This window comes from Girardinichthys multiradiatus, chromosome 14 (genome assembly GCF_021462225.1).
Source record: "Girardinichthys multiradiatus isolate DD_20200921_A chromosome 14, DD_fGirMul_XY1, whole genome shotgun sequence".
Classification (NCBI taxonomy): Eukaryota; Metazoa; Chordata; class Actinopteri; order Cyprinodontiformes; family Goodeidae; genus Girardinichthys; species Girardinichthys multiradiatus.
Genome location: NC_061807.1, coordinates 19,327,498 through 19,353,785, shown reverse-complemented (window position 1 = coordinate 19,353,785; position 26,288 = coordinate 19,327,498). Strand labels below are relative to the sequence as shown.

Here is a 26,288-nt window from a genome sequence, read left to right as displayed (position 1 = left end):
CTGTAGTGTAGCCATAACATTTCTGTCATAAAAATAATTTTTTATGGTTTATGTAATATTCTAATTTCCTGAAAAACTCAATTTCATAACCTTCCGGATGAACAGAAATAAATGCTTGAAAGATATCACTGTGTGCAATGAATACTTTCCTGAGTTCCACTTTCTGGCAGGAATGAGTGAAATAAATAAACTTCTTGACACTATCTTGAACTACTGAGATGAATCTGAAGCCAGCAGTCAGGATAGTGAACCCACCAGTGTTTCCAGACCCTGGTGAGGAGTTGTTCTCGTCGTTGTTGGAAGAGGAGGAGAGAACGCCGCCGGAGGTCTTCTCCGACTTGTCTACAGTACTGCTCAGCACGGATCTGTGTGGAGCGACGGGAGAAAGGACGGGAAGGATATAAGAGGGAGGGTTTAGAGAGGTGGAAGAAAGAGAAGAGCGAGAGAAACAGGGAGCGAGGGTGGAGAGGGTGGGGCACAGACAGGAAGTTTAAAGAATTAAGAGGAAAATTGTAAAAAAAAAAAAAAAAAAAAAAAAAAGTCAGAACAAGGAGCAGATGGGAAATGTGGGGGAGGGATTGAGAGGAGAAGCACAACAGATGAGGATGAGTGAATGAAGACGATCTAAACTCTCAAAGCACCTCTGTGTGTGTTTATGTGCACGTGTCACCGGTCGTAGTCAGTTATCAGTGGATGTTTGTTCGGTGTGTTGTTGCACACAAACACACATGTTGGTGCCTGAATGTGAATTTTTCCACCCTCCCACACACTCATGACCATGCAGCTCACCCTCCACACCACCGCTACCATTCTGCTGCTAAGTATGCGCTACAGCCCCGTCCCCTGATTGGATGCACCATAATCACCATCACCAACCAATTACGGCTCAGCTCCCCTCTCCCAAGCTCCCCATCAGCTACTGATTGGTCCCAGTCTACTGATTAGTCGACATGTTGCTACAATCTGAAGAGTTTAAAGGATTTTTGTTTTGTGTTCATCTTTAGGGGCCGTTCTGTGTCTCACCTGCTGCCCTCATCCTGACACTCTCCCTCATACGGACTCCTCGGAAAAAACCAACACAGGTTTAGTCTTTCATGAAGTGCTCAGGGAAACATTTAGGCTCTCACAGAGATTTAAAAGACAACAAATGGCTCTGCCTCACCGTGCCCTCCTGATTACTCCGGTCCAACAACTTTTCATTGTTTTATTTTCACCCAACATTGATCAGACAGCATTATTATGGATCAGGGAGTGGAAATCAGGACTGGGTTGCACTCCAGAATGGAAAAAAAAAACCAAAAAACAGCAAAAGCAATAAAAATGTATGTTTTAAACTGCTATAGGTGAATTATTAATTAAATTTATTTTAATGTTATATATAACAACATTCCAACTGAATGGCGGGCTTTATGAAAGGATAGCGTCCAAGCTTTACCAGCATTTATAACTTTTTACTATAAAAGCATTTTAACATTTGATTTTATCACATTATAATAGGTTTTGTTTGGACTCATTGCATCATACTGGATCGAGTGATAATTGCCTTATGCTTAAATGAACTGGAGTGAATAGTTCCCTGCAAATAGGGTTTGCAGGGAACACGTTTCAGTCAGAACTACAACAAAAATAATGTATGAACGTGTATTTCTTTAAATAAATAAAATGGTAGACCAAAAAGTACAAATTTAAGACAAAATTAATTGTACTTCAAGTCATTATTGAATATCTGGACATATGTGGGACATTTTTTAGCCATAAGATTGAGGTTTTTGAAATATAATATTTTGAAACTGCAAAAAGTCTAACTACATCCATCTTTGTTGTCTTGCTAGATGCCTGGGTTCCTCAAAGCTCATCAAAAAGGAACAGCCTCTATTTTGTTTTAATTAAAGCCCAAAATGCAACATTCGAAAAGCTCAAACACTAAAAATAAATTGCTTAATTTGTGCTCAAATTGTATTCCAGTCATTAGGTGAGTGTCTATACCTGAAGCTCCTGCTCAGTTATCTCACAGAAGGGTCTAATTTCTGTATATTTAAATTCAACTTTGTTTACTTTTGGAGTTAAAGAATAATTATTGTCTGTTGTTTGGCCATTTTCTTGAGCTTCAGACAGTTTTCTTTAATTTAGTAACTACTCAATTTGAATTTATAATTAGCAGATTCACACAGCTTAGAGGTGGAGCAAAAGCTAAAACAATCCAGAGGTGGATCAGAGCTGCTTTAAGGGCACAAAACAAGTTGAAAATAAATGTAACTCATTTAAAAATCACTATAATTAACAAAATAAACAAGCGAGAGACTTAAGCTGGAACAAACGTTTGGGCGGATCCGTTTGGATCATTGATGGAGTGGTTTGGAAGTACCAGGGCGACACGGTGAGGGTCGAGTCTGGCATCTGAGGGATGTTAGGAGCATGAATGACCCCAGCACTGTGGTTAAATCAACCTGTATTAGTAACACACTGGACCTGCAGACAGCCTGTTTAAACACACACACACACACACACACACACCCTGTGGATCTCAGATTATGTAATGTATTACAACACAAACATCCGCTCTCACAGCAGCAGATGGGACAGAAAACACAGAAGACAAACTGAACCGAGAAACGCAGACAAAGACGTGAAAGAGCAGGACAATGGAGATGACAAATCCAACAGTTTGTGGTCTTAAACTGATTTCTGGTGGTTTAATAACAGGAAAAAACCATTTTATTTTATGCACTACCAGCAACATTTATTGTCCCGCCCCAGAAAAATAAATGTGTAAAAATCCTTAAAATAAACTCAGCTTTTACTGCAGCAACAGAATCTCAGTGAAAATGTTCACCAGTGGTTCATTATTTTCAGTTCACTTCCTGTGGTCTTCTCCTGTCACATCCACAAGGCTGGAGCAGGGATTGGGTTAAGAGAGGGATCTGTTACCATTTCGTCTGTCTAGATACTGGTGCAGATTCTCAGTCAAGCAGGTCAAGATGGTCTAAAAAACAAATCAAAAGCAGGCGGACTTCTGGTTGTACTGGAAGATGTTCTAACCTCTTCCAGAGATCTACAAGTCTGAGTTCTTGGTGGGAAGTAGCCTCCTGGGTTCAATTCATATGCAAATCTGGGCTGCAAAACTAAGTTAAAAGCAAGAGGTCTTCTTGTAATTCCTGAAGACGAGTCCGTCCTGCTTAAAGACCTAAGAATGAATTTTTAGAGCATCAGATTTCTATTTGAACTGTCCTGGTGTTTCAAAGTGTTCATGATGATAAAGTATGATATGGAATAGAAAAAAGCCCCGGAGCATCACAGATCCTCCACCGTGCTTAAACAGAGGGCATGAGGTGCTTTTCCTGGTAATCATCCTTTGTGGCTTCGTCCGGCCACACTGCAAAAAAAGCTGAATTTCTTTCAAGGCTTTTTACCATCTTAACCATGAGTGCCCATACATGTGGTCGGCACTAAAGAGATTTATCAAACTATATAACAAAGCTTTTATGATACAATTATTTACACCCTTTGATGATTTTAACACAAACACAACACGTAATACAAGCTCTGACCAGCAGGTGGAGCAAATGGCCCACACAAAGCAGGAGCATTGCTCTCCCTGCTGGTTAAAACAAACCAATGCAGGAGATAAACGTGTTCTCGACATGCTTTCTAGGTTTCCAGTGAACACAAACATGTGGAAAAGGTGTGAGAGTACAAGTCCACATGTTTAAATGAGCGATCACAGAGAAATAAAAAGGTGCTTTCCAGCCACAGTAGCTCAAAGCCATCCAGGTTTGTTGCTGCTGTTTGTTGTTGTTGTTAAGAGAGCCAATGCCAGAGTGAGTGAGAACAGAGATGCGTGTAAAAAGCAGCCTGAAAACACGGCAGCCCCGTCCCTCCTGGGTCCTCTCCTCTCTTCTGCTTCTGTCCACAACTACAACCGACTAGGAGCCTCAAAACTAGCTACCTCCCGACAGGAAGACGACCCGACTGTTGTCTACACTGGTTTAGGCAGAGATGGGATGGGTGATGGTTTAAAGAAGTTAGCTTGGATTAAAGAAACATTGATAAATGTTGGGTGGAAAGGTTGCACTATTATCTACTATCATCCAATGCTGGAAAAAAAAACATTTCCTCCTCTGATTGGGTTTTGCTTTTATTGTCACACTTAACTTTTCAGAGAACCAAACAAATTCTAATATCAGACACAGATAACTTGAGTAAATAAGAGCTTTTTTTTATTCAACTGAGGGTTTAATTTATGAAGAAAAAAATTGTCTAAAACACTTGCATCCAATTTGCAAAAATAACCCTCATAGCTAGTTTAGCCACCCTCATTAACAACAACCATCATCAAGTGTTTGTGATAAGTGGTAATGAGTCATTTTCATCCGTGTGGAGGGATTTTGGCCCACTCTGCTTTGCAGAATTGTTTTTTTTTTCAGCCACATTAGAGGGTTTTCCAGTATGAGCACCCTGTTTAAAGTCATACCATAGCATCTTAATGAGATTGAAGTTCAAATTTAGACTAGGCCGACCCAAAATTCAGAGGTGGATTTGAGAGCTTGAGCTTAAGCTAATATCCAGACATTCGTCTGGATTTTCATGGTTCCATCAGTTACACAGCAGGTCATCCAGCTCTCAAAACAGCAAAGCAGCCCCAGAACATCAAACTACCACCACTATGTTTAATTGTAGGTAGGTAGGTAAGTTTATTTATATAGCGCTTTTCAGTAACAAGACATTCAAAGCCCTGTTTGAATGTAGGCATCTGTTTGTGCATGATGGCTCACACCGTGGTCCGCTTGAGTCCTAAAGCCTTAGAAAGGTCCTTCTAACCCTTTCCACTGACTGATAGATGTCAGCGAATTTATTTTTCATCTACTCTTGGGTTTCTTTAGATCGGGGCATGATTTGCTGCTTTTTGAGATCCTTTTGCGTACTTCAAGTTGTCAGACAGGTTCTATTTAAGTGATTTTATTGATTCTACAAGTCAGGCAATAATCAAGATTGGTTAGGGCTCATAAATACGTGGTTTATCAGAGTTAACTCATCATTTAACAAGGGGAGGGAACAATTATATGTTCACATGAGGCCAGGTTGGTTTGGACAGCTCTTCAATAAATAAAATCATGTACTTTGTCTTGATGCAGTCTGATGATATTTGTTTCATGGTCTGGTATGTTGAACTGTGACCAAAAAAAGCAAAAACAACAGAGATCTGAAAGGAAGCAAACACTTTTTTACCGCACTCAATTTGTTCCTGTTTAGTTTTTTGTTTTTTTTAAAAAGAAAATTCATTAATGTCCCGGAAGATGGAGGCTTGGACCTAAACGTAGGACTTTGCAGGAGGTCCGAGCTCTCACATATTTCAGCCAAATGGTTAAAAAAGGAGGGGGCAAGGATGAGGTGGATGGGAAGGACGGTGGCAGGATGAAGAGGAAGAGAGGTGAAGTGTTATAGTGCGTGATGATGATGATGATGAGAGCCACAGGGTTGTTAGTAAGAAAAGTAAATACAAAATAAATACAATTTGGACAAAACACTCAAACTCATGGGAAAAAAAGGGGCCAAACCACAGATAAAATAGAAAGGCAACAAAAAGGAAGATCCGAACAAATAAAGCGAAAACACCAAAAAAAAAAAAGGGATATATATATATGTGCGTAATATATAAAGAGAGGAAAATATACGTGTAAAAATATATCAAGGGGTTATGTTTAACGTCAGGGTTGTTGCCTACCTTCTTGGAAACCTGAACGACAGATTTCTACAAAAACAAAAGAGGGATAAAGAAAGAAAGAGAAAAAAAAGTGGATGTATAAAACGTACGTATTTATAACTTTACTGTGAAAAACTGTCCTCAGGATAAAAAAAAACCAACTAAAAAACCTCAAAAAGATAACATCAGTATTCCTGCAGAGTGTTTCCACATCGGGATTAAAGGTAAGCAAACATTGTTAGAGGGATTCAAAAGGATCTCTGTGGGAACATTTAATTAAGATTTCTCTGCTCTGCCTTAAAATGAGATGAAACACTCCTCCACACACAGCCGTCCTGGTTATTCCTGAAAATAAGCATTTGTGAGGTTAAAGGTCAACCGTGCAGGGAAGAACAAAGAAAAAACATTCCCATAAAACACACACAGACATGGTTAAGCAACAACTTCATCTATAACACACAGGACAGAGACTGCGCTCCAGAGCAAGCATGACTGTAATGGTTGGGTTTCCTGCCTTCCTAATGGATCACCAGCCTGTGTGTGAGCATGTGTGTCAAGGTGTCCCCACTAGCAGTATTTATAGTTGTGAGAAAAACGATATCTCCGGTGTAACCATGGATACTCTGAGTGGGAGGCTTGGAGAGTGGCTGTACCTCCGTCTCCTCCTCGTACACACACACATACACACACACCCGCACTCACGGTTTGTTTCCATGTGGAAGACATGAAAATGGCGCAGGCCTGACCTTTAGAAACATCTGAAGGACCCATCAGAACTCGGCCCGTAATAGGATCCTAAAGCTAAATCTAAAATGTGTTGCAGATTTGAAAATTCCCACTTAAATGCTGTGAATATCTATTCGTTTAAAAATAAAACCACAGTCCCTCAGTTTCTAACATGCCACCACCTGTATTTCTAATGACCCTGCAGGGCTGGTACCAGAAGAACAATGACCTCTGTCTGCCAGTCACTGCTCATTTGGACCTTCCTCTTCCTCTTATTTATTATTCAATCTATACATTTGATCATAATTGTCAATATTGTTCTTACGACCACTAATATTGGTAATTTTTTTATATGCAACTACGTCATTTTCATGTTATATGATTGATTACGATGATCATTACAATTATTATATATTATTATATCTGATATACATTATTATGTATAATAATTATATACATTATTATATATTATATACATTTTTATTAGACCAAAATAATACAATTTATATTACTACTATTATGACCTCTTTGTTTATTTCAGGAACAAAAAAGGATGTCGATACTTTTACACACTTTTACGTTTGAAATAATATATTCCTACTACTTTAAAAAAACTGTAAAATTTGCTTATTCAAAACCAGAATTGGCACAACTCTGCTGTGTTGCTTTTAATATATATGTTCCTATAATATTAGCTACAATGCTATAATAAAGGTTGGTCTATATTTACTCCCTTTATTATTGCAGGCATGAAATCTTTTTAAATGCTACCCATCCATCTGCCTTTTTTTAAGATTTACTATGTTACTATTCACTCTCTGCTTTGTGAATTATTAAATAGCCTAATCAGTATCTTAAAGCTCAGAGTTTGATCAAAACTAAACAAAATGTTTATAGATCAAAGAATAAAACCATCTCAGCCTTTACATTAACCAGAATAACAACTGCATGAAAAAAAAAAAAAGCCAAAGAAGCTGAACCACAACCAAAACTACTGCCTAGTCAGGACAGCTGAAACCAAAATTGCAGAGCAGACACAGCTGCTGCCTTCCACTTTCTTTTTTCACCTCAGCAGAGTTAAAGATCAGTCTCTCTAAGGAACACGCTGGGGATGACGGGGCGAGGACTACTGTAATTCTAGCAGGAAACAAGCCCATTAAATAACTTGTAAAGCACATGTCGCTTCATGTGACTTTAACTGGTGCTTAAATAAAGATAACGACCACTAATTACTTCTCTGCCTTCACCGAGCTGTAAACCTTGCTCTTCGACTTAACATCCTCTTCTGTCCTTCCTGTTTCATTTCCTTCCTCTAAAGCTGCACAGAGAGACAAACCTTTACCTAGCCAGCCTTGTACATCTGTCTGTGCATGTTCACCCCCCAACTACTCACTTGCGTACAAACTTGGATGTGAACTTGCTGAAAATCCCCGTGGCCCCGTGCGTCCTCCGGGCCTGGCTGTTGCCATGCGACAGGGACGGGGATGCGGGCCCGCCGGGGTAAGCGGAGCCCTGCTGGTCGCGGGCGCCCCGCTGCTGGCCCGCGTGGAACGTGCTGCGGATGACGCCGCCTCTAGGGAAGTTGGTTCGGTCCGACACGGTCGCGCTGCTGATGTTGTGGGCAGACGGGGAGGCACCAGGTGCCCGTGGCGGCGCAGCACTGCAGAGGAGGTGGGGAGGAGAAACACAAAGACAGGGAAGGTGGAGGGGAAAAAGATACAGGAGAGAGGGAAAGAGGTGTGATAAGAGAGGAAGTGGTAAAAAAAAAAAGAAAAGAAAAAAATTGAGGAACAGGATGAGTGAAAAGTAGGAGGGGATAAACAGGAAAGGGAGAATTAAAGGTAAAATACAAGAATGTGGAAGAAAAACAAGTTATTGAAACACAAAAAATCTTTTTACTTTGATTTTAAAGTCTATTCAACATCTCCATATCCTGATGGACTTAAGTCAGGCTAGCAAATCCACACATATCTAATCTTTTGTGTTTTAGCCTAAGAGCCCAGAGCTCCACACATACAGATCTTCACACTATAACTGAGCTAAAACATGGCATTAGCACCTTTCACTCTGAATCAGGCAGAGACACCTGCAGCAGATGGCAAACGACTCAGAGAGAGCAGCTTAAAGCACAAACACGACGACTGAAGACAGAAGCGAAGCAGCAGTGGGCTGAAGATGCGACCACTCAACTAATGTTTCAGCTCCAACATGAAGAACTTCAGTCCAGGATCAAGTTTTAGAATAGTTTCATTCTTAGATTCATCATCTCAAGGCTTCCAGGTTATTTAAGACACATCTAACTGGAAACTCAGTGTGTAATTATCTCTGTATCTGTGCCCCTTATGCATCACCTCAGAGTGTCTCTGTGCTGCTCTCAGCAACATCTCCCTAACAGTCTCCTTTGCCCCCCTCTACAAAACCCAAAACTGAACCAGGAGAAAAGAAATATAGGCTGGATCAGGTAGATTAGTAGTAGTGTGTATGAAAATGACCAAGTCCAATTACCTTGAACATGAGAAAGTGTCTCTGTGAACAGCTGAAGATGTAAATTGGGTTAGCTTTGAGAAGAATCCATGTTTCTAATGTAGCAGCAGCTGCAGCATTTCTAATGTGGGCACCACTGTAGGGTTTCTTTATATTTAGCATCAACTGGGCCCTCAGGTGATCCTGTCTGAAGCAGACAACAAGACCCGACGGTGAATTCATGTGAGCTAATGTGATTCATCCGTCACACACGAGTTTTAATAGTTTCTGCAACATCCTGAGTGGCAACGTGCTGAAATCTGAGGCTGAATTTTTCTATTATAAAACTACTCCTGTTTTAAGCTGTATCTCTTTCCAACATGGAACCATTTTGATATAGCTGTTGTCACAATTATCTACAATTAATGTCTTATTGTCGTACCTGACTTTGTCTCGAGATCTGTCATGAAACTGCATTTTCCCGCATGGTCTCGTCTAGACGGCCTTCTCTGAGGATTTTCCTTTTTTTTGGCAAAACTACTTCAGATCACAGCTGACTCAATGTCGGGTGTCCTGGACAGCAACTTTGCTTTTGTCCGCCGTTTTTTGACCATTGAACGTACCCCAATATGCTGCAATCTGCTGCTGTTGTTGTTCCTCAATACCAGATGAATTTTAAACTTCTAAAACTGCTGCTATTAAACTCTGTTTTTCTTTGCATAGAAAGTACTCCTGGCTCAGTGTTTCTGTGTCAAGCTTTGTCTCTGTACTACTGTCAATGGTAGATCAATTGCTGCCCTTAACTTCATGTACTCACTTTTTCTTTCTCATAGAAAATACTTCTGGCTCAGTGTTTAGCTTCGTCTTTTTCCTGCAGTCTTTTCTGGACGTACTGCTGCCAAAAAAACCATGTGTACAGTCTTCCCCCCCCCCCAAACAGAGAGTACGTCTGGCCCAGTGTTTCATTTAATGTGAATATCCTCTTCCTGTTCTCAAACCCTAGCAAGCAGCAGTTAAAACAGAACGGTTCCTTTCCACTGTCGCCACATGCTAGCTTTAGGTTTGAGACTTTGATAACTTTTCATTGATCGTCTTTACATAATCAACACAATTTGACAGAAATGTATTGTAATTTATATCGAAATCGATTGTGTGTTAATACGAATCTGACTATATTATTGTATTGCACTGGAATTAAATGGACTGGTTTGGATTTTATATAATTAGATAATTAAGTGTGTTAAGATGACACTTATTGCGATTTGATGTCACTGTATAAATACAGTGAAATTCTTGCTACAAGAGACCTACTACGGTTTTCTGTATCTTGTATTTTACAGCCACACATAACCCCTCCTCCATCTGACCTGATTTAAACTCTCCAACCGTTTCCACTTTCTTCAGATACAGAAAAACTCCCAGGCTTTCGAAACATATCTGAAAGAAACCTTCAGTTTTACATCAACAGTTTTGAGGAAGAGGAAAATGTGCTGCTCTAAAACTGAAAGACAAATGAGCGGCTACCAGCTGCTGTGTTCACTGAAGGTGCAAAAATTAACACAAAGGAGGCGGCGTTCTGTGAGGAGTACATCCTGTGCATTTGGAGTCCTTTTTCTACACGGAACATTTTTATTCTGGACACCAGGAATAAAGAAAACCACAAATGTGCTAATGAGGGCTGTGTGAGAACTTGGGGGTATCTTCACTGTTCTCTCCCCTCTGAGGGTTTACCTGCACTTATTTATGAGCAGCTTACCAAAGAATAAGACGAGGTATCGACTGAACTACCTTTAAAAGTTCAAAATTGTCTTCGTTGCTGTGAAAATTAATGTCATAAAAGAAGCTATTTTAAGAGACAATACTGGAAGTCAGGATGACTGGACACATTGTAAAGGACGGGACAGAATTAGGGGCGCACAGATTATGTTCTGAGTCGTGAGTGGTACCTTCTCACCGACGTTCCCAACCAGGTTCTGAAAAGCCCAAGCTCAGTGCTGAACGACGCATGCAACAGAACGAGACTTGAACATGAAGCAGACAAAACCACAGACAACCAGAGGGCCACGTTGACATTAGCTCTGCACGAAGTTTAACTCTGACATTTTCGATTGCCTTTGCCGTCCCGGTACTAACGGGGGCCTCTGAGCGAGCTGCATCCTGATAGATCCGTGCTGGGAATCACGGGTGGTGGTTTACAAAAATATTACAGGAAAAATATCAAAGTAGCCCTCAGAGAGACAGACAGGTAAAGCATGGATGCGAGCCAACAGTGGGACAAACCAAGACACACAATGCATGAAAAGTTAGTGGGTTTTTCTAGGCAACTTAAAAATAAGGTGTATTGCAACAATTTCCACTCAAATTTAGGAAACAGAATTTGTTTGGAGCTAGGAAAAACCTTTTGTATACAAAAATGTGGATATTTAACAAAAAATCTAAATAAGAACAATATTTAAAAGATAAAATGAGACAAATATGTTGTCACAAAGACAACTGGTTTTCCCCAGAGCATCTGAAGATTTTACTGTCCATGTTACCATTTCAATCCTGGTTATTCTCATTAAGCTCTAAAGACCTGTGTTTTATTGTCTCCTAAAAGTCAATTTCCCAGTAAAAAGTAATTTTTGGTTCATACAAACACATTTTCAAAATGAAAGACATAATATATTTATATTTTCAAGCTCTCCTAAAATGCCCTAATCTTCCCTAAAATCTCTGAAAACATTCAGTAAATGGAGTCAAGAGTAGATTTCAGCTACAGTGGTGTTATTTTAAATCACAGTTTTTCACATTACAGCCACAAACTTTAATGTATTTTAACGGGATTTTATGTGATCGACTAACAAAGTAGTGCACAATTGTGCAGTTAAAGAAACACGATAGTTTGTACTCAAATCGTCATTTTTACTGTAACCTGAAGAGTGTGATGCACATCAGTAATTCGACATCTTTACTCTGAAGCCCCTAAAGAAAATCCACTGCAGACATTTGCCTTCAGACGTCACTACATCAGTAAATAGAGTCCATCTACCTTCAATATAAATAAAAGATATTCTTCATGAAGACCAAGGAACACAGCAAACAGGCCAGGGAGGAAGTTGTGAAGAAACTTAAAGCAGGGTTAGTTTATAAATATTACAAGCTTTGAACCTCTCACAGAGCACTGCTCAGATGTCCCTCTCAACACACCATCTCCACAGTGAAACACAGTGGTGGCAGCATCATGATGTGGGGTGCTATTCTTCAGCGGTGACGGGGATGCTGGTCAGAGTTGATGGAAAAGCTGTAGCTGAGGTGGAGGTTGAGCTTCCAGCAGGATGACGACACTAAACTTACAGCCAGAGCTACAATGGAATGGTTTGGACCAAAGCATTTTAATGTGTTAGAATGGCCCATTCAAAGTCCAGACTTAAATCCAATTAAGAGTCTTCAGCAAGACTTGAAAAAGTGATGTTCACAGACGATCTCCATCCAATCTGTCTGACCTTGAGCCACTTTGCAAAGATGAATGGGTCTGGATGTGGATATCTGGTCAACACAAACCTCAAAAGAAAGGTGGTCTGGTTCCACAAAGTGAACACAACTCTACGCCACACTTTTCAGATCCTCAATTGTAAACAAATTTTGAAAACCGTGCATCATTTTCCTCAAACCTCCCAATTGGGCACTACTTCAGGTTAGCCTATAACAGAAACTGCCAGTAAAATACATCGCCATGTATAGATGTAAAGAGACAAAAACGTGTTCAGAGCAAGTTATTAAGCTAAAAGCCAAGTATAAAAATCACACATCTTAGCTAAAACCAGCCCTTAAATGTGTGTGGAAACATCTTTCTTTCCTTCCTGTTAGAGGCAGAGTGTGGTGAGAGTCGGCTTGATCTGAACTGTGCGACTGCTCAGTTATGGTCTGACGGGTAGAAAGTGTGATTTGACAGTGCCTGTTAGGCTGCAGGACAAAAAAACAACAAAAGAAAAGCAAGCTTCGTCAACATTCCCACGCTGGCACAGTTTTCTCGACTCCACTGTGTAGTTCCTGGCTGTTGCTAGGGAACCAGTGAGTCTGAGGTGGCCAGTTTTAGAAAATGTTGCCTATGTCACTGTGGAGATGTTGTAAGTTTGCAGCTTACATCTCAGCGGTTGCGACTTCACAAAGATGATGGTAATAACACCATGGAGAGGTCTGTTTGAGGTTGGAGTTGAGATGTCGTGTCTACATATAGCCCTGTTGGTTGCACTAATGAGGCTGCAGTTGCATGACAACGCGCCAAAATCATGACAGAAAGGTGAAATCTGTTAACCCTGATCTTGGCTCTATGACTGGATGTGTGAAGATGCAAGCGGAGCAGAAAATGTTAGAAGTAACCACAACTATGCGGGGAGGAAGATGCACTGGTTTGATCAATAAACTTATTAGTGGGAGGGGGGGATTATTGGCAGGGGCCACAGCTTTATTCAAGATTCTGTCAATATGTGAATAAATGCAATGAAACATTAATAAATGAGGCTGGTGCTCTTTAATGTACCCGAGCTGAACGTTTTCAGAGCTAACATCTCGCTTCATCCTGTCTTCATCTCTCCTCTGTGTCCACACCAGGAAAAGTGGTCTGAGCTAAAAGGTGTGCGGCGGGTTTGTGTTTGTGTGTCTGAGATGCAGAGACTGAGACTTGCCTGGGCCGTGGTGCGTGCAGGTCAGAGGGGCATGGATGATTGGAGGAGGACAGGGACTTTTGGTGGCGGGGACGCGAGGAGGAGGAGAGGACGGCAGCAGCTGAGGCAGTGGAGGCTCGGGAGCCCGGAGTGTTTAGGCTGGCATGGGAGGGGAGGGAGAGGGGAAGAGGAGGAACACCCCGCCCGGCAAAACACATCCAAACACATTCACACGCCCAACACGCACACGCCATGAGGCGTCCGCATCGGCACACACAGACACGAGCAGGCGGGGTTTGTGTGAGGATAGGTGGGGAAGTGAGGTGGAGTATGGTTAGAGGCAGCATTTATAAAAAAAAAACACAAAAAAAAAAAACACAGTCAGAGTAAGGTGAGGGAGAGGAGAGGAGAGAACAGAGGAACCAGGAAATAGCAACAGGAGATGCATGCAACAGAGTTGGTCTTCATTTGCAGTTCTCTGTGTGGTTCCACAAAAAAGAAATCAAGACACGGTCAAACAGAGACACGGTTTTTTGTGTTTTCATCTTTTCACATGAAAGGAAACACAGAAGACCAACTTCAACACAGATTTTATCTAGCAGAGACAAACCTGTCGCACCAGAAAACAACACATTATGGAGACAAAGAGAGACAGAAATGTGCAAAGCTATAAAATTCAAAACATGAGAGAAAAATCTGTTAAGGTCTACTGCGCTCACTGTTTAGGATTGTTGTTATTCTTCTCATTCAGTGCATCCTAAAAGTTTTCCCACCCCTTAACACTTTTCACATTTTGTCCCGTCACATCGTAAAAATACAAAGTATTTTAACAGGATTTTATGTAATAGAGCAACACAAAGTGAAGTGTAGCGGGAATGGTAACACTGTTATCGAAATCTTTTTTTTCTTCCAAATAATAATGTGAAAAGTGTGATGTATTCAGATGTCCTAAGTCAATACTTTGTAGAGCAGGTTTCTCCTGTATTTAGCTCCATTCACCTCCACATCAACTATGATCAACTTCCCTGTTCCTGCTAAGAAAAGCCTTCTTCACAAAATGATGCTGCCACCACCGTGTTTCACCCTGGGCGCTGCGTTTTCAGGGTTAGTTTGTCAACCACAGTGTTTTGCATGTAGGCCAAAAAGTTCAATTTTGGTCTCAGCTGACCGGAGCACTATTTGTTATTTTATTTTTTTACACACATTTGTGTCCTACATGAGTGAGCCAGGCCTCTATTGGTTATCTTCCAACTACGGCTATCGTCTGGCCACTATTCTATAGAGGTCAGATTTGTGGAGAACGTGACTAATGGTTGTCCTGTCAACAAATTCTCCTGTGGATCTCCACAGCTCCTCCAGAGTTACCTCGAGATTTCAGTCTGGTTCTCTTGATATAAACTCTCCCTAACAGCCATGTCAGGTTAGGTGGACATCCATTTTATTTAGGGGTATCGCTGTTTTTGATGCCTAAATACAAATGAATCCTTTTCAGATTTTTATTTGTAAGAAAGTCTCAATATAGTGCAACATTGCCACAAATATGCACCACTATGTGTTGATCTACCACATAAAATCTGGAGGAAATGGATGTTTTGGGTTTTGGTGGTAACCTAGCAAATAAGAAAAGGTTCAAGGGGTATAAACACTTTTGCAAGTGGCTATAGATTTACCTGTAAATGCAGCTATTTAGACTAAAACTACTGCCAAGATGACAGCATGTGTCTCTGCATAAGCTGAATTATGTTTATATGCGTTATATATCCGACCTGTGTTTACATCCTGCCATGAGAAGCTCCACACTTCTTCCTCTCTCGTCCTTCCTGTTTTTCTCATGCCGAACTTCTAAACCCGATCTAAACCTTTTAGTTCAATTTATATCTCCTTAACTTTTCTGAAACCTGTGTTAATTAGCAAGCCTGCCTAAATGCTATAAAGCTCTGCACATTACTGACGGCTCTAACGTGCAAACATGGAGAGAGAAAGAGTGAAAAACAAGAACACACACAGTAAGGCTACTGTGTGTGTTCTTGTTTTGGAGAGCGGTACCAGAGGGAGACGGAGAAAGACATCGCAAGAGAGAAAGAGACACAGTAACAGAAATACGACAACAAATGACGATTAAACAGAAAACTAACAAAACTGAGGGAAAAATGTTCTCTTTCTGATATGGATTAGCATGGCTGGCGATGGAAACGGTAAAAATAACGTTCACCTTTCATTTCAATAGTTTTATGCATCGGGACGTAAAAGTTACCAGGTCTAAAATGATTTAAATCAAATCACATGGAGAATCTTTCTGTGGAGAAACTATGTACACCCTTGATAGGATATTAGAGGGAAAGCAGCTGCCTGGTCATCCTTGTATAAAAATTGGTTAATAAATGTTTATATGCGATAATTTAAGTAAAAATGAAAAAAAATATAAAACTAGAAATTTATTGATATCATTTAAAAAAAGTAACAAAATTTACATTTTTGAAAAACTGAAATTACTGATATTAAAACCAAAACTTGAATTTGATTCCATGTTAAAATCCTCAGCCCTAATTCCTGAGTTACATTTCATCACAAAAATCATTCAGCCGCCATGGTCCGCCAAACAGATGCCAGTATGTGATTGGTTAGCCAGCATAGCCACTCAAAAGCAGACCAATCACCTCGTCTCGTCACCATTTGACACACCCACTTACTTGCGTGTAATGCTGACGAATACATTTAAAGCACGATGCGTTGAAACCAAATGAGTAAAACATTGCTGAACATAATTTCACATTTAATTTCTTAAATATGCACCAAACACGATTATTGCAACACCTGTTTATAGTAGCAAAGACAATGACAATATCTAGGTTGTTTTGGCTAAAGGTGGATGTAAAGGATGGAGTTTATTTAGTTTTAAACACACGCCCAATTCTTGCTTCATGTAAGTTTACTGACAACGAGGAGTCTGTTTTTGTTCAGCGGAGGTTGGATTTAAATAACTTTAATACCTTGTTAAAGCCACATCATTGTTATTAAGTCCTGATTTGAAAAACATCTACAATTGAGAGAGGGTGTACTTTCATTTTACCATAAGTGTATGTGTGTGAGCCTGTTAATACAGGCACAGTGCAAGGGAAGAGTCAGTATTCCATCTACAAGTTGTGCTAATCTCAATAAGAGAGAGAGGGAAAACAGAAATAGGAAGAAAGATTAAGATTAAGACAAGGAGAACCAAAGGAAGCAAAGAAAGGAGTCAGAGAACAGTGAGAAACTCAGGGTCCGGAGGGATAAGCACTCAGACGCAGATAAAAGAAGATCAAATTAAGAACATTAGAAAAGTCGAGAAGAAGAGTTAGAGGACAAGAGAGAGACGGGGTGGGTGGGATAGAACAAGTAAAAAAAAGCCCAAACTTCAAAGCATTAATGCTGATTTAAAAAAAATGCAACTTCAAAAACAAAGCAGATGATAACCACTATGTTAGCAGAAACTACCAGGGCTAACAGACCCACAATACTTTAAAAACATGAAGCAATGAGGTCTCAAATGAGCGCTTCATCACCAGATCAGTGCTGAATGAGGAAATGAAACAACAAATGCGATTAATCAGTGAAAACGAATCAAATATATCTGTGCTGGAGCACAGATTCAGTTAAATTTCTGCGACCGTAGATAGAAGCACTGTGCTGGGATTGAGAGGGGTCATTTGGGACCGACAACATGAACAGTAATAAAGCAATATGAACCATGAACACTCTTGTCACAGTTGGGATTATGGTTTGGCTTAATGTTTAATGCTGAAAAAAAGCACACAAAGCGTATGGCTGGTTAAGCATGAGCTGCATGTGTGGACACGAATGAGTTGTGTAAAACAAGAATTTAACGCACCGTTGATGATGATTAAAAATAACGATGGGCAAATATTCGTTTTCAATTATAAATTTGGAGTTCCAGGGCAGACAAAAAATATTTTTGTCCAAACTGGAGAGGTCTAAATCGACTGAGAAGGAAGAATTAGAAGCGTGAGCTAAATTTAGAAAGAGTAAAATGAGAGGGAGTATCCCAGAGGAAGAAAATGGGAAGCCTGTTTTATAGCCTAATATTATAGACTTGTGAATCCTTTTACTATCCAAGGATTGTTTCCCTCGACATCCAAGCTCTGACTGGCAATGTGACCATCATGGGGAAATCTGTAATCTACTGGAGGCTTGGCCTAAATTTCCAGGAGGGCCTGATTTTCGAGTCCAGGAGGGTTTACCCCTCCCTGGGCCAGCTGGCAGTGCTCTGGAGAGTACCAGCCAAGGTCTGGGGATCAGTCAACGACACGGCTGTGGGACAGCTTCATTCAAAAACCAGCGCGAGTGCGATTCTGTTCGGTGTACATAAGCCAGGAAGCAGTACTGTCTTCCTTTTGATGACTGTGTGTGGGCGTATTTACCGTTGTCTCTTAAAAACATCATTCATTTGTGCGTGTAGGTTGGGTTTGTGTACCTGTCCTTGCCGTTCTGAATGCTCTGGCCAAGTGTGGCCCTCTCAGTCAGCGGGGAGTTCCGACTGCGGCTGGTACCAGTGGAGAGGATGCTATTCTGCAGAGACAGAAGGTAAAAGTGTTAGAACCAAGGCTTCTGCTCGTTTTTCCATGTCAAAATGTCATATTTCTAAGAGTTACCCTGCCCCCATTTATAAGCACAAATACTTAGAAAAATGGGGGGAAAACAATGATTCTTCACAAATTTATGCCAGATATTTCGATGGATGGATGGAAATAAAGGGAAAAAGGAATAAAGTCTGGAAATACAAATGTTTTACTTTACTTATTGAAACCTGAAAAATACTTCAATGCTATGCTTTTCCAGGCAGCACAGAGACCCAGTTTAATAACTAAAATAATTATAATAATAATAATAACAGAGCTGCAGCACATTAGAGCCAAAGGATGAAAGAACATTTAAAGTTGACAATAAACTCCTGGAACAGCCACGTGCAAGCTTACAAATCAGCAAGAATGATCCCTATATTACACAATATTAATTAACCCGTAAGGGGAATATCATCCTGAATTTATTCTTTTGAAGGTTGACATTAACAAAATCAGGAGTCTTACAATAAAGTCAAAGAAAACCAGATAATCAGAAAAGTTCACCAATCTATTAATGCCGTTAAGCGAATTAAAACGCCTGCATCTTGTTCTTTTAGTTCTGCCAAAATATGAACTGGTGTTTTATTAAAGCTGGGTGAAAGACGGGTCTTACAGTGGAAGGCGTGGCGCTCTTTTTGCGATCCGAAGAGACCAGCGGGCTGGCCGCCACCTTGGTGGTAGAGCTGCCTGATGAACTTTTCCTCCCAGAATCCTCTGCTGTAGATCGGTTGTCTGACTGACCTCCTCTCTTTGTGTAGGAGGAGCCTATGAGAAGACAGAGTGAGCATAAGACACATCAGTGGAAAGATTTAAATTTGGGAGGAAAAATTCAGTCCTGTAGCTCATTTGTCTTATTTTGACTTCTAAGGCGCACTCGTTTTTCCGTCTACATGTATTCTAGGATCACACCCACCTCCACACATCATCTTCCACAGAAGATCTACAGAATGAGTAAATGTAACTGCAAAATAAATGCTTTATGCATAAAAAGGACTTACAAAGATAAGCTAATTTGTTCTTCAACAATAAAGTTCTACTAACAACCTCCTGGCGAAACGTTTAAATCCTTAAGCTGCAAATTGACCCATATTATTCTCTCAGCCACACACCAGCTTTAAACAACCACCACAAAGACGAGTCTCACCCTGGTCAGTGGTTCTGCGATTCTGAGGCTTCTGGTTGGACGACACGCTGCGCTGTACCTTTGAAGAGGGAACAGAGGAGCCGGTCAGCGAAGTTCTACTTTACGATAAAATATTACCATCCAAGCTCAGTGTTGAACTCAAGTTCCCAAAGAATGTCACAGGTAGAGAGAATGATTTGAGAAAGTGAAAAATAAGTAAATACTAATTTCTTTTTTGTATAAAACTAAAAAGAAATTTGTTTGAAACATTACCATTATTCCTTCCAGCAACTGTTTGCTCTCCATCATTTTCCATAGAAAGTTCTCCCAGCCGAGTGCTTCTGTGTTTAGCTGTGTCTCTCTCCTAAAGATTTGTCGACTAGGCTACTGCTGCCACTGAGTTTTTGTACTCTCCTGGCATTTGTTTCCAATAGAAGGTACCGCTGGCAGAGTGCTTGTGTTTCTCTCCTGGCCAAAGTACAGTTGGAGGTTTTCCACCCTTGAAAATGCCCTTTTTATCCTATGCTGGACAGAGCGAATGCTGCCACTGACTGAGTTCAACTTCCCATAAGAAAGTGCATATGGCTCAGTATTTAGCTATGTCTCTTATGGACATAGCCACTGAAAGACATTTTTCTGCCACTATGAATACTCTTACTTTTGTTCTTGCACATAGAAAGTACTCCCGGCCCACATCTTTTATGTTTATAGTTGTGTGTACTTCCAGGACAGTCACTAACTTTCTCTACACTCTCTCTACTTTTTCGTAGAAAGCACCCCTGGTATGTTGTTCTGTGTTTCGTTCCTGTCCTATCAAGTTTTTGGGGTATAAACATGGCAAATCATTTGTCACTGACTTGACGTGAGCAGCATCAATGTTTATTTGTACCTTGTGAGGTGGAGAGGGGGCATTTGTGTTGCTTACGTCACTTCCTGGCCTTGGTTTGAGCGGTAATTCATCCAGCTGAGGAGGGAAGAAAATTAGCATCAGGCATTGGCAAAAGACACGACACACAAAAGGGCTAATGGTGCGTTTATATGTAAATACTGATTGGCGTTAGTAAGTCACTCTTATTAGCATGAAAAGCATGAGAATAGGTCTGTACCTCAGAGTTCCTATAGTCCAGAAGCAGGTACGTAGCCATCACTTCATTGTACTTCTGGTTCACCAGAGAATCCTGGATCTCTTCTTTGGAATATCCCATCCGCAACATTTTATCTGTACACACACAAACAAAAATTCATATCTAAAATGTATAGTATAAATCTCCAGGTGAAAAGGGGGGAAAAAACATCACTAACAGTTTGTTTTTATTGGGAAAATAGATCTGATTGTTCTGCTTTGTACCTGTTCTCTTGGGGTCCTTATAATCTGGCTGAGGTTCGATGTAAGGTTTGAGTTCGTCCTCTTCACAGCCCACATTCATCCATCGGTCCCTCATTATCTGCTGCTGGGATCAAACAGAACACATACCGGATCACGTGGGTTTTCAAACAGGATAAAAGGGGATAACCTGAGGTTCTGATACAGTTGCATCTCAGTAAGTAAGTAAATCTCTAATTTAGGTAATCCAATTCAGTAAATAAAATCCATATATTTTATAGATTTACCACACACAAATCTGTGAAATTTAATTTATTGGAGGTATTTGTTTCTAATTATGGATTACTGCTAATGAGAGCCCTAAATTGAGCTCCCAAGAAATTTTTGAAAAAAAAAAAAAAAAGATTTTCAACACAAATAAATACCTACTGAACAATATGTGTAGACCGTACATATATGCTCTCAAGAAAACACACTGGACCGAGTCCAAAGTCCCCCCTAGGCTATGGATAACCCTACTGCATGTGCACCTTTTTCACACACTTTTTCCTTCCATTTGACTTTCCATTAACATGTCTATACACAGGACCCAGAATAGCTAGCTTAATTAGCATTGACTTTTTGTGTCTTACCCTTCTTGTCAGGGAGACAACAGTCTTCCGCTTGATCATATAGGCCACAGCATGACCATCACATTACTGATCGGTCTTATGTAAAATTTTAAATGCTGAGAAAAATGTAATGTGTTTAATTACCTGCGAGCTATAATCATCAAAATGTACAGCAATAGACGGTGGGAATTTATGACTGTGTCTGCGTAATGAATCTGTATTTGTGGATGGATAAGAAGGACACTCTAACCTACAGACAAACAACTGTACTTATATCTAAGCACAAAAAACCTTGTTTAAGGATAAAATTAGGATGTGAAAGACCTTAAGCATAAACCTCTTCAAATTCAGCATCTCACGAACATCCTCTGATTTAACACTTTACAAGTCAGGCAAAAGTTACGTCCAATAAGATTTAATTTTTGATACTCTCTAAAAAAAACTGTTGATGCAGACTCGTCTAATCTTAAGGCAAAATAATTTTTATAATGCTTTTATGAAAAAAAATTATTGTTTTGCATAAATCCAGGAACCAAAACAGATTAGAGTATCGTGTTCAAAAATGGCTTTAATATGCAATAAAATAGTTTTTTCCTGCTTCATGAAGATTATTTTGTTCTTGGAACAGGAGCCACTGTTTTCCGGTTAGCTGCAACAAAAAAGTGACGCATAAAACTGAACCTAGCATGTACTCACTATGCCTAACACCTCAGCAACAAAGTCACATATAGCCGATGAAACAATCAAGGTATGCTACAAAAACGAACTGCTTGTATGAATCGTCTTGAAGGATAATCGTATTTCATATAACATGTACGAGAATCAGGATTAGTGGGATTTCCTGTTCACCTCTGGTAGCTGTGTGTTTTGTGCGGGCGCATTAGTGCGTGGCTGCATACCTCGAGGCTGCCTCTTTTGGAAGGATTTAGGATCAGGAACTTCTTCAGCAAGTTCTCACAGTCAGTGGACATGTAGAAAGGGATCCTGTATTTACCACGCAGCACGCGCTCTCTTAACTCCTGCAAAGTAACAAGAACATCAAAAGTTAATTGTTCTCCCCTCTCTTATATTTCATCTTTTAGCCACTAATTGGGTCTGTTCAGATCAGTCCGAAAAGCTGCGTTTACTTGAAAAACACAACAGGACTTTTAGCCACTTTTGTGGTATTTTGACAAATATTTGATTATTTCTGCTTCCATACAATAAATCAATCAGACACTCAGAAATTGTTAAAACTGTCAAAATGTTCTGGCAGATTTGAGAAGGACTAAAAACTGAATCTAAAAGTTAAACTGGGGACTCCATCAGATAGAAACAGCAGCAAAAAAACATTTGGTTTTAGCTACAATCTGAAAACGGCTAAGTAAGTAAACTCAGACAGATGCAGTGTCATTTTAATTGTTAAATATGCACCAATACCTAAAACCCGCACGAGCCTAGACTGTGGTGCACAAGAATCGATTTCATCACATCTGAAGTCATATTGCCCACCGAAATGAGTCAGCAGTCCGATAATGAGTCATACGCATCCTCGATGTGACAGGTGGTTTGTGTTTCACCACAATTCACTGACATCGTGAAATCTACTGTGTTTGAAAACCTGAAGCCCCAGGGCAAGAGCCAGTTATTGGCACCCCTGGTAAAGATGAGTAAAAAACTTGAAATAAACCAATATTTTACTCCAGCAGATTAATGTCACACTGGCACCTTTCATTTGATGACATATAGTTAGAAAAGAAATCTTGATTAAGAAACAATTATAAAAGAAACAGAGAGAAAAAAAAAAAAGCTCATGCCACAATTATTGGCATCCTTGCTGTACTTGGAACAACCCCTTTTTGCTGAGGTCAACCGGGGTCCTGGCTCTTCTTCTCTTCAGATCTTGTTTTATGTGATTTAGGTGCTGGGGACAGTTTTAAAAAATCTTGTATTTTACTTAATGATGCAGGAACAAGGTTCCTAGGTTCTTTCGAACAGAAGCAGGACCATATCATCACAGTTCCTCCATAAGGAGTGTGGTGACATGATAAATATGGATCCTCCTACCCATACCGTGGCCGGTGTCACTGTCCTGTCATATTTATACCCCCGGGATACAAAGTTAGAAATTACCAATCATAAGTTCCTAGAAACTCTGGTTGACAAAAAAAAAATTTAAGTATATAATTCAAAATGCATTCATTTCAATAATAGGCCTGTTAAAAGCGTAAATCATTTATACATCCACTCTTTTAGGATTCAGTGGGCCAAAAGGGACAGAAACTAGCATGACAAATACAGCAACCACCCACAGAACGCAGACATCTGATTGTGTAACACGCAGAAACACAGAAACAAACACTCCTCCCAACCTTGAGGTTTTGTCCATCAAAGGGCAGCGAGCCGCTGACCAGCGTGTAGAGTATGACCCCCAGACTCCAGACATCCACTTCAGGTCCATCGTACTTTTTGCCCTGGAAGAGCTCTGGAGCCGCGTAGGGCGGGGAGCCGCAGAAAGTGTCCAGCTTGTTCCCCAACGTGAACTCGTTACTGAAGCCAAAATCTGCTATCTTGATGTTCATATCTGCGTCCAGCAGTAGGTTTTCTGCCTGTAGTCAGAGAACGTAGGAACAGAGGAGACAGGAAGACAAAAAACACGAGGCACAAAAAAGGGTTAATATTTCTAAAAAGTGCAAATTAATTTTGCTCTTGCTCATAAGGCAGATTTTTATAAACTAAATGTTTTATTCCTCTTCTTCCATACAAACACCATAGTGAAAATCAACGAGATTCTCACTAAATGATTTTGAAAACTATTATTGCCCTCTTTGTTAAAGACTGCTGTCAAATGGTCTTTAAGGAGAATAAAAATAATAATAATGTTGGATCAAACAAGTGCTTTCAAAGTGATAGTCTGAGGCTGCCAGGCAGCGCACAATGGGCCAAGTGAGCTGCCAGTACTTATACCTTCATGTGCGTCTTTTTATCTTTAAGCCTAAAGCTAACCACCGAGTAAGGAGGCTGGGTTGCCTAGCAACAGGTGAGCTCTCCTTTTCACTTGCTCTGAATGCTCGGCAGCTTCTGTGCGTTTCTGGGTGAATAAGCATCAACTACAAAAACGGACATCGTCTCAGAGCTCTGATCTGATAATGAATGAGAGCAATTTATGCTCTTTTTCTATGCATGATATGGGGATCTGATAGTAGAGCCACGAACCACACTGTGGTTTCATAATATTACAACGAAATTACAACAAAGCCAAACATGATCTGATCCCCTTGAAATTATCACTACATTATTTAGATTTTTTATTAATGCAATTTTTATATTTGATGCAGCAAACAAAGCTAGAGAGAAAGTTATACACAGTGGTTAAGGAGCTAAACCAAAGTGTAAAATAAACACCAGCTAAAGTTAGTAGAAGTGATAAATGTGCAGCACTACAAATCATCTTGCTGCTGGCGTTTGTTACAAAATAATTACATAAAAAGAGTAATGACAGACCTTTGATTTGATAAAGAAAATAAACTGGTGAGGGTCGTCCCCTCAGTGAGCCATTGTCGCATTAAGAGGAGTTTAAACAACAGGAGCAATGCAACAAAACTGTATTTTCATAACCAGTGCAAATAGAGATGCTCCGAGAAATTGGCTACTGGCCGCAATCAGACGATATTCAGCTGGACCAGCGGCCAGCCGGATGGAAACTCAAAATCTGATCCATGATTAATCTGAACCATCAGATTATAAAGAGGTTAAACTCATCTGTTTTGTTGTTGACCGGTTCCACTGACTGGGTAACGATTGAATGCATGGGCACTATTGTAATATGCGTGTAAGGCATATAGCTGTAAACCGAATTGCTCTACAGGGATAAATAAAGTTGAACAACAATGAATCGAGTATCACTAGACTTCTGTGTGGATGTTGTTACTGAGTGAAGACTCGAAACGAGCTATTTTCAGTATCAGTGAGGTGTTTAAGTCTGATTAAACACAAAAAGCTTCATGAAGCCATTTAAACTGAAACCGTTGTTTCCTACAGAGGGATGTCGCCTGTTCTTTCAGGCTGCTACAGCAGGGAGTGAGACTCCAACGGGTGCTTTGGCAGGGTTGGTCGTTTCATACCCAATTTTTCCCTTTTCTCCAAAAAGGAGCAATCTCCTGCAGGACATCAGTTCATACTTGCCTTAGGAATATTTCATCGAATTGGCAAAGGAGCGAATATGCCTCTAGCAGACTTCAGCTTAAATGGAGGAAGCTGAATGTATTACACCATACTCTTGCTCTGTTTTATCCTTTAGAGCTTTCAACCTTTTTTGGTTATGGAGCATGTATGATTTGAAGATTTTGGCAGCCTTTTAGAAACCTCACAGCTATGATTAGGGTCAAAATCCCCTGGGGAGTACAGAGTCAAATATTATATACAGATACTAAGCCTAAACCCGCTAACTGCCAACATAAGACGCTAACGACTGATTAAAGCAGGGAATTGATTAAATTCACTATGAGCAAGTTCTAAACTTACGAAAAACAGTTTATAACCAGCCGATGTGACACTGATGCTGCAATTTACTGCAAATACAGTTTAGAACAAGAAAATAAATCACATTCATAATTCCTGCAATCACATTAGAATCAACTTGAATTGGCAAGTTTTACACATTTTATTTATTTTATTATATCATTATAATGATCAGAATAATGCATTAAAGTAATGAGAAGCACAGATCTATCAAGAAGCTCATATTTATTATGAAACTATTTTCTAAATAATTGAAAAACTCCCTTCCTTGGAAAACTTGAGGACATTTCATCCCCTTTAGTTCTAAAAGCCTGAACATTCTTCAAAAGCCAAAAACCCCACAACTAAGGGTTTAGTGGAGGTTCTTTAAGGTTACTGTGGCAGTAATCATGATAATGTCTACATGTCTGCCTCCTGGCACAATAAGAGGATTTATAAGGCGGCGTAATAAGATGAACTAAAATGACCCTCAGACGCGGATCAGTGTGCAAGCTGTGAGTATTTGCACCAAATTCTGTGAATTGAACAGAAATAACCCAAACAATTTGCCTAAAACGGACAAACGTGGCGATCAA

At 40.1% G+C, this 26,288-nt stretch overlaps 1 protein-coding gene across 12 annotated transcripts in view; it reads right to left on the bottom strand.

The window, feature by feature from the left end:
• Positions 1–26,288, bottom strand: part of mark2b (MAP/microtubule affinity-regulating kinase 2b) — a 64,832-nt gene that overhangs the window by 2,753 nt on the left and 35,791 nt on the right. For 3 of the 12 annotated variants that reach the window (XM_047386416.1, XM_047386417.1, XM_047386418.1), the window contains 13 exons: positions 23,565–23,801; positions 22,113–22,232; positions 20,627–20,729; positions 20,385–20,497; positions 20,168–20,242; positions 19,300–19,357; positions 18,769–18,920; positions 18,008–18,102; positions 13,558–13,695; positions 7,821–8,087; positions 5,723–5,749; positions 1,024–1,062; positions 256–365 (listed from right to left, as the gene is read on the bottom strand). In XM_047386416.1, the coding sequence (XP_047242372.1) occupies positions 256–365; positions 1,024–1,062; positions 5,723–5,749; positions 7,821–8,087; positions 13,558–13,695; positions 18,008–18,102; positions 18,769–18,920; positions 19,300–19,357; positions 20,168–20,242; positions 20,385–20,497; positions 20,627–20,729; positions 22,113–22,232; positions 23,565–23,801 (1,534 nt within the window). The remainder of the gene's footprint in view (positions 1–255; positions 366–1,023; positions 1,063–5,722; positions 5,750–7,820; positions 8,088–13,557; positions 13,696–18,007; positions 18,103–18,768; positions 18,921–19,299; positions 19,358–20,167; positions 20,243–20,384; positions 20,498–20,626; positions 20,730–22,112; positions 22,233–23,564; positions 23,802–26,288) is intronic. The other 9 variants (XM_047386425.1, XM_047386422.1, XM_047386419.1 and 6 more) reach the window with 9 other exon arrangements.